At 48.2% G+C, this 7175-nt stretch overlaps 2 protein-coding genes across 3 annotated transcripts in view; both read right to left on the minus strand.

Annotated features, from left to right (window-relative positions):
- Positions 1–2047, minus strand: part of wnk4a (WNK lysine deficient protein kinase 4a) — a 30407-nt gene extending 28360 nt beyond the window's left edge. For both annotated transcript variants that reach the window (XM_040176519.2, XM_040176518.2), the window contains exons 1-2: positions 1887–2047; positions 1025–1690 (exon numbers count right to left, since the gene is read on the minus strand). In XM_040176519.2, the coding sequence (XP_040032453.2) occupies positions 1025–1657 (633 nt within the window). In that variant the 5' untranslated portion in view covers positions 1658–1690; positions 1887–2047. The remainder of the gene's footprint in view (positions 1–1024; positions 1691–1886) is intronic.
- Positions 2048–2773: 726 nt separating this feature from the next.
- Positions 2774–6907, minus strand: vps25 (vacuolar protein sorting 25 homolog). Its single transcript, XM_040176540.2, has 6 exons — positions 6758–6907; positions 5083–5228; positions 4822–4875; positions 4625–4713; positions 4015–4090; positions 2774–3508 (listed from the first exon to the last, which is right to left on the minus strand). The coding sequence occupies exons 1-6, from the start codon at positions 6802–6804 to the stop codon at positions 3396–3398; spliced, it is 525 nt and encodes a 174-aa protein (XP_040032474.1). The 5' UTR covers positions 6805–6907; the 3' UTR covers positions 2774–3395.
- Between the last annotated feature and the right edge of the window lie 268 nt (positions 6908–7175).

Raw genomic sequence — 7175 nt, forward strand, 5'->3', positions numbered from 1 at the left:
TCAGGAGATGAAAGGGCGAGCCTTCTTCCCAACGTGGACCCCGGCCAAAGAGCGGCGACACAACGTGTCACAGTCTGGTCCCTGCGCGGAAGTTAACGGAGGGCGGTTCAGAAGGTCACCCACCGCAGAAGGCTGACGTACGTTAACCCCCGGCGTGCTTTAAGGACACGCAAAGGGACATCCGGTCTCTCTCTTCCCCAAACGGACACATGTTAACGGACAGGTGGGCTCTTGGGGGTCAGGGGTCCCCGGCCTGCCGGTGGTGGGAGTTCGACCCTCTGGAAGGCCTCCTGCTGAGCTCTCAACAGAACATCAGTGGTGTGGAGTTAAATTTGATGTTTAGAGGGAACAGATTCCCACCATGGAGATAACCACCCCCCCCCCCCCCCCCCCCTAAAAGACAATAGCAACGTCACCTCTGTCTGGACGGACCGAACGTCATCTCTTCGACATCTGAGCGCTGCAGGATGAGAACATTGAACACAAACTGACCCCCCCCCCCCTCCCACACAAAGAAATACTGACTGGTCACATCACCACGGCCGAAGACACCGACTTAAGGAGCTTCTTGGGAGCCGGCCTTGGTGTCACCGGTTGTTAATGAAAACAGAGATTAGAGGGGATCACGTTTGACCTGGGAAACACAGTCCAACTCAAGGTCAAGTGGAGGAAAAGTCAGTGGATTAGCTGCTCCACTCTGAGGACTTGAGGGAGGCGGATTAGAGCCGCAGTGGGGCAGGAGAGCAGGGAAAGTATCAGCCCGTGTTCCCTGACCAAGGTTGGTTGCTTGGGGGCAGATAATGTGGAGCAAAATATGGCTGGTAAAGAATTCAACAGGCTACACGAAGGAGATCAATCCCAGAATATGACAACTGCCTGAAATTTGCGAATTAAATTCATCATTCTTTTTTTTCTTCGGCCAACCACATAAAATGCAATATTCTTCATTTAAAAATTGCGCTCCAGCAGGACGCGTCAATCCCAATTCAAGTGGAATGTTGCCATGTGACAGCAGCCACCCTACCTGCAGCTCACACCACGCGACCTCCACCGTCGTCTCCGTGTCCAGTCCCTTATAGACCGTCTTGAAGGACCCCCGTCCGATCTCTATGTTGAACTTCAGGTACCTCGCGTCGGGCGACGTCGCCACCGCTTTGGTCTCCACGTCCTCCTTCTCTTCCTGCTCCCACTGCGCATGGAGCCGGACGCGAGTGGAGATCCTGAGCTGCTTGCTCTGAAGTTCCTCATCGGACCCCGAGCTGGCGCCCCGAGGAGCGCCGACGGGGTCCCAGCGGGGGCCAACCACAGACCCGGCGTCGGCGGGCTCCTGGCCGCCGGGGGCCGCGTTGGAGGAGCTGGCGCACGGCTCGGGAACGGGGGACGGCGACGGAGGGGACTCTTCTTTTCCCTCCTCCTCCGCCCCGGACTCGCACAGCGTGGGGATGTTCTCGGCGGACCAGGACAGGGCTTTGGAGAGGGCGCCGCTGTACAGAGGCGAGTCCAGGTCCATGGTGATTTTCTGCAGCCCGTAGGAGTTTCTCCGCGCGCCCACGCCGTGCGCCCTGAGCACGGACGGCACCCGGGACAAGCAGTCCTCCATCTCCACGGAGAGGCCGGGGAAGCCGCGCCCGGGCATCTCAACCTGCGCGTGGGACATCGTGGCAGGTTCAACGCCTCGTCGGTTCAGAGCCTAAAGTGTGGAGAGGGCATCGGGGACGCCGTTCAAATAAGTTCAGGGTTACTTCTCCGTGGTGCCGAGAGCGCAATAAACGAAACACGCAGCCCACAAAATAACAGGTGTCATATCTCCAACGACCCAGTGCATGTTGGTCATGCCCATCTGAAATGGCACCATCGGTACAGCGAGAGAGGTGCACGTTACTTACGCACTACAGCCGCTGCGTAAAGACGGATCACATCAACGCCGATTCGCGCATAATTCCCCTCAAATACTCAAGTTTTCGCCTCTTCTCTCCTCTCAACTGAGCCCTAACCTGCGGTGAGAGAGGACGGCGCTGCGTATATCAACAACGCTCCGTGCGCTCCCAACTCCGCCCCTCGCGCAGCTCCGACGCGCCGCTCCTCTCCACGGGGGGGGGGGGGGGGGGGAGGAATTACAGAGGCATTTGAGGAGTGTTTGCAACCCATTCACCTTTTAAAACCACAACATTTCATTTGCATGCTTGGCTTGCTTGCTTGGCGCAGCGAGGTCTTTAAAATCTAAATTTGGGCTGTTTTGTGACTTGTATAAGATGTCAAATAAGGGGCAGCGTCTTTGACAGGATGCATAAACTTTTTGTGTGGTCCTTCTTCATGTCTTTGTAATAATTGGCTGGAGATGTACCAGGCGCGCACAGTTCACCTCGCATTGCACGCAGCAGAACGGGAAGTGTGTCTTCTTCTAATGGGCCCCTCACCGGGCCGGAACATCTCCAGTTTCTCTGCATCAACGAGTCATTTCACTACGATCTGTCGTCAACCGGGTCGACCTGAATGAGAGGTGGGCAGCGCGTTGGTCTCACCTGCCGAGAGACTCACACCAAGGACAGAAGCTGAAACAGGAGACCTTCATATGCCAAGGCCACCCTGACCGGCCCCCACTTGTCACACACACACACACAGGCTTGTTGTCAGAGGACACACACAGGAAGGATTCCCTGGAGGTGTTTCGTCCGCTTCACCGAGGTGCACGTCTGCCAGGTACTGTTAACGGTACGGTTTGTGTCTTACACACAGCGTCTCGGCGGAAACAAAAAAAAAGGAAGCGAGTATTACAAATCTCTAATTTATTTTCTGACAGGATATGAAATAAAGAGAGAAAATTGAAAATAGAGAAAGAGAGGAAATAACCAAAGCTACAGCACAATAATAGGATGACAGCAATCTGTACACGAAGTCCACTATTGCGAGCCAGGATCTGGTTCCAGAGTCTGTGTGTTGTCCCTCTTCTCCAAACAAAAAGTCCCCCTGGTGTTGCGTTTTGGGATTTCTTTGGGACGGCCGAGCAAAAAGGCCGAGGAGATTTGTTAACAGGGAGGGGGAAGTAAATCGGGATAAAACTAGTCGTATTTACAATAAAGAAACAGCTGGTGGGGAGAGATTTCCCCCAGGAGTGCTCAGACAGTATTCATTCCCCTGAAAAAGGCCCATTGCATGTTTAAATGGCGACAACGTTAAATGTGCCGTCACATCGAACGCCCCTCCCACGGAAAGAAAGAAAGATATTGGTTCTCTTCCAGAAAGAGACGGCTTTGCACAAACTAAAACGCAACATCAACTGCAGGACGTGCGCCCGCTGGGCTCAGTATTCAGGTGCACCTCGGGAGAAACGTGCCCCCCCCCGAGGTTCAGCAGGAGGCCTTCCCAGGCGGAGTGTGTGTGATTCCAGCACCGCTTCAGAAGAACTTGACCCCCTTCCCGTCGTCCATGATGATGATCTCCGCTTTGCCGTCTGTCTGCAGAGCCTGCAGCGAGCGCAGCAGCATCCAGTCCTCCAGGCCGTGGAACTCTGGGGAGACGCAGCACAGTCAGTATCCACGCAGCTAATGCAGGACATGCTGGTTTAAGGGCCACAGTGAAATAACACAAGTGGAAGGATTTAAGATAATCATCTGTACTTTGCACATTTTCAGCCGTGTCACCGTGAAGCTTGGCACATTCAATATGTTGTATAATATTTATTTTGAAATTCATTTTCTTTTATAATGTTTATGCAAAGCACCAATACACCAAAGCAAATTGTTTTTATGACAAATAGCTGCGGATTCTGAATTCTAGATGTAAAAAAAGGGGTAAAATTAACCAACAAAAGATTCATTCCAGTATAAATTAAATAAAGGCCCATTTTTGTACTTTTAAGAAGTGATTTAAAAGATGTCAGCGATTCTGCAAAATTTCATGAGACATACGTTATCCTTATTCCAAGTGGTATCATACATTTAAATACGTTAATCATCCTGAAACCAAAATGTACCATCTCTTATTCATCTTTACATTCTATAAATAGTGCCATACCTTCCCCTTCTGTGTCATCCCCGTTGGACAACTCGTACAGAGTAAACACAGAGTTGACCATCCCGTTTTTGGAAACCTGAAATATAAAACAAAAAACAAAAGAGGATTTAGAAAACAAAAGGCTGTTTAGATAAATGTAAACAGAGCCTTCAATGAGGTCAATGCCCGAACATTGAACCACTGCCCATATTTTGAATTTCAGTTATTGACAACGAAGACCATGAAAACTTCACATATGTTTTATTAGTTTGTTCAACTCTGTAGTGAAAATTGAATTATTAATTTGACTCAGCGGTCTTCTGAAGTCCTTCTCTTTTAACACACGTGCACGTAAACAGTCAATTTAACAGAAATCGGCTTCTCCAAGAGAACTTCACCATTATACCAAGGAAATCAGGTTATCACAGAGAAGCTGCTTCTTTTCTCCCTTATGAAGTTATTTGTCCGTAAACATTACACATATCATGTGTAAACACCGCATACAGAGTTTGCACTGGCTGACCGAATGTGAAACCCGGGCTTTAACGTCATCACCCTGTAAGAGAGAACCTTTCCTCCCCCCGCGGCGCTCGCTCAGACCGGCGTGTGCCGGAAAGGCCCCCCGACTCACCCACTGGTGGATCAGCTTTCCCCATTCCTCCGGTCGCCTCCACATGACCAAACACCGAGACTTGTTTTTGTCCAACCACTCCAGGTTCCCTGAAAGGTTCGAGAGGAGGAGGGGAAAAAATAAATAAAGTGAGGTGTGTTGTACTCTCAATGAGTCAAGTATTCCTAATCTACACATTCGGACGGATGAGAATTCACCTTTTTTCCTCAATTCCTCAAACACCACTTGAATTGCTTCTATTGACAGTTTTCCTGGACTTCGGTTAAGGGCAGGCAAGAAAACAAAGAGTAACAAATGCTGATAATCGTTTGCATTTCAACATTTCGATTTCTTCCTTCGACTCCCATAAACGCGTCGATGTGGCAGGACCAGAGACATTGTCCATCACCTCCCCCCACCGTAGAGGCCTCAAGCCCCAAAGTAGCACAGCGACACGGCGCTCTGGGCGGTAAGGATACGCTCCATCTTCTTGTTGTTGAACACGGGGCTCTCCTGAGCCTCCATCACGTCCAGGGTGTAGAGCTTGTGGTGCCGGCAGTAGGACAGAGCCAGCGAGCACCAAGCCGCCAGCTGCTTCTGCCTGGTGTCCACATTGGGCTGGAGCCTGTCCACAGGGAGACAAGGAGACGAGCAAAAAGGAGGTCGGCAAAAAGGGAAACAACACAAGGCTTAAAAACAACACATGCATGATATTCAGACCATTTTATTAAACAGTTTTCAAATTTGAGCGCTTTCTGCTTTTTTTGTGGATTTACCAAAACCAGCAGATAACGGGAGACGATTAATGAGCAACTTTGATTTATGTTCATGTATTTAATTAACTGAATTAGATGTTTGGATTTAGCTATTTAACGATAATCTGGATTTCCATTATATGAACTATGGTCACTGACTCACTAACCCGGACTGATCACACCTCACCGAGCGCCTGGTGTTAAATGGAAGCTAATCTCTGCTTCCAGGTCTCATTATCCTGCGTAGATCCTTGGCAGTAGAGTGGAATGAAAGAATCTTATAAAAAAGTGATGGAGCTCCTTGTGTTCACTTGGTACCGGTGTCACATTTGATTCATTTCAACACCGAGGTCTTTTCGTCCAGCTGGTGTTGACCTGAAACTGTATCGCCCCAGAGGACGAACAACAAGGACACTGGATAAGATGGCAACAAACTACCAATCCACTCCCGGTATTAAATGTGATCAGTAACGTTTTAAGATTTTACGGATCACTTTTAAGGCTCTTTATGGGTCTCACGTCCAAATACAATACGAGTCTTTGAGATGCTCGAGCCGATGTCCTATGAGGGGGCAGAGCGTAGAGGGAATCTACACGACTAACGTTGAGCTAGCAAGCTCCGATAAGCCCCCTAAAATAAATAGAAGGAAATAAAAAAATGTATTGGAAAGTCTTCCCTGATGTTTCTTAGGTTTTAACTTACATTTAAAAAAGGTTTGGTGGAGACTTTGCACCAGAAGGTTGCCCATTCTGGGCAGCTGTGCAAAAATCATCTATTAATGCATGTGTGTGTGTGATGTGTAAATATTACAAATTACATGCATTCATCTGTGTCTTAAAAACATGCTGGTTTTATTTTAAGCCTTTGTGATATGCATTTTGAAAGGTGATATTTTTATAATAGTGTGCAAAAAATGACGCAAATAAAAACATTTTAAAAACACATTTGCAGAGGCATCCCACGTGTGAAATAACCAGGGGCCATGCCGCTTATTATGATGCGTCACAGATTGTGTTGTTTATTACGTAGTGTACTCTTGTTCTGTCAGCCTACACCGAGTCAGCTATCAAAACAGCTAGCTAGTGCTAACAGCTAACGTTAAACTCAACTCGCCCACACCGGCGTTAATTAACCACATGTTGATGTTTGTAAATGTCCGCCAGCAGCCGAGCCTTCACGGACCAACAGGTGCGGCTGACACGTAGACTTCAGAAAGCCAGCAGGTAGAAAGATAAACCCACTTCCTTAGCATTGTGCTACCGTTTAGCCGGGTAGCCGGGATGACGTGACGGAGGCTCGTTAAAGCCACGCGCTACGATTCAACGAGTAGTAAACAACGGAGGCTGGTTGGCGGAGTTGGTTGATGCTTTAAATCTGGTTCAGTAAAAGTTGACTCACGTAAAAAACGGTGGGAAATTGTATTGCCAGGGCCACTCAAAACTCATTGCAGTTGATGCGATGTTCACAGCTGACAGCTTCCGGAAGAGCGTCCGCCCCTTAAATGGTTCCGACTAACTAAACAGAACTAACAAAATTACAAAAAGCCGCAAAAAGAAATTGCACCCATAAATAATTATATTAAATATAGAATACAATAAACATGGATACATACATGACTATATGTAAGTGCAGGGGTTTATAACAGTCTGAGTAAAACCACATATCTTATAAAGGTCATGTGGATTGCATGCAGCAGGTCACTAAGAAAAACACGTAAGTATGTAAACCAGACCAGTAATCTGTGAAAACCATGTTATGGCGCTTGATACTTTGTCTAATACGAAAATAACTAGCTGTATGTACTGTATATATACTG

The sequence above is a fragment of the Gasterosteus aculeatus genome, chromosome 5 (assembly GCF_964276395.1).
Source record: "Gasterosteus aculeatus chromosome 5, fGasAcu3.hap1.1, whole genome shotgun sequence".
Classification (NCBI taxonomy): Eukaryota; Metazoa; Chordata; class Actinopteri; order Perciformes; family Gasterosteidae; genus Gasterosteus; species Gasterosteus aculeatus.

Coding starts and splice junctions, on each gene's coding strand:
- vps25 (XM_040176540.2), bottom strand. CDS start 6,804: ATGAGTTTTGAGTGGCCCTGGCAATACAATTTCCCACCGTTTTTTAC. Junction 5,229..6,757: donor AATTTCCCACCGTTTTTTAC/GTGAGTCAACTT, acceptor CCCTGTGGACAG/GCTCCAGCCCAATGTGGACA. Junction 3,509..4,014: donor GGATGACACAGAAGGGGAAG/GTATGGCACTAT, acceptor GCGTCTCCCCAG/AGTTCCACGGCCTGGAGGAC.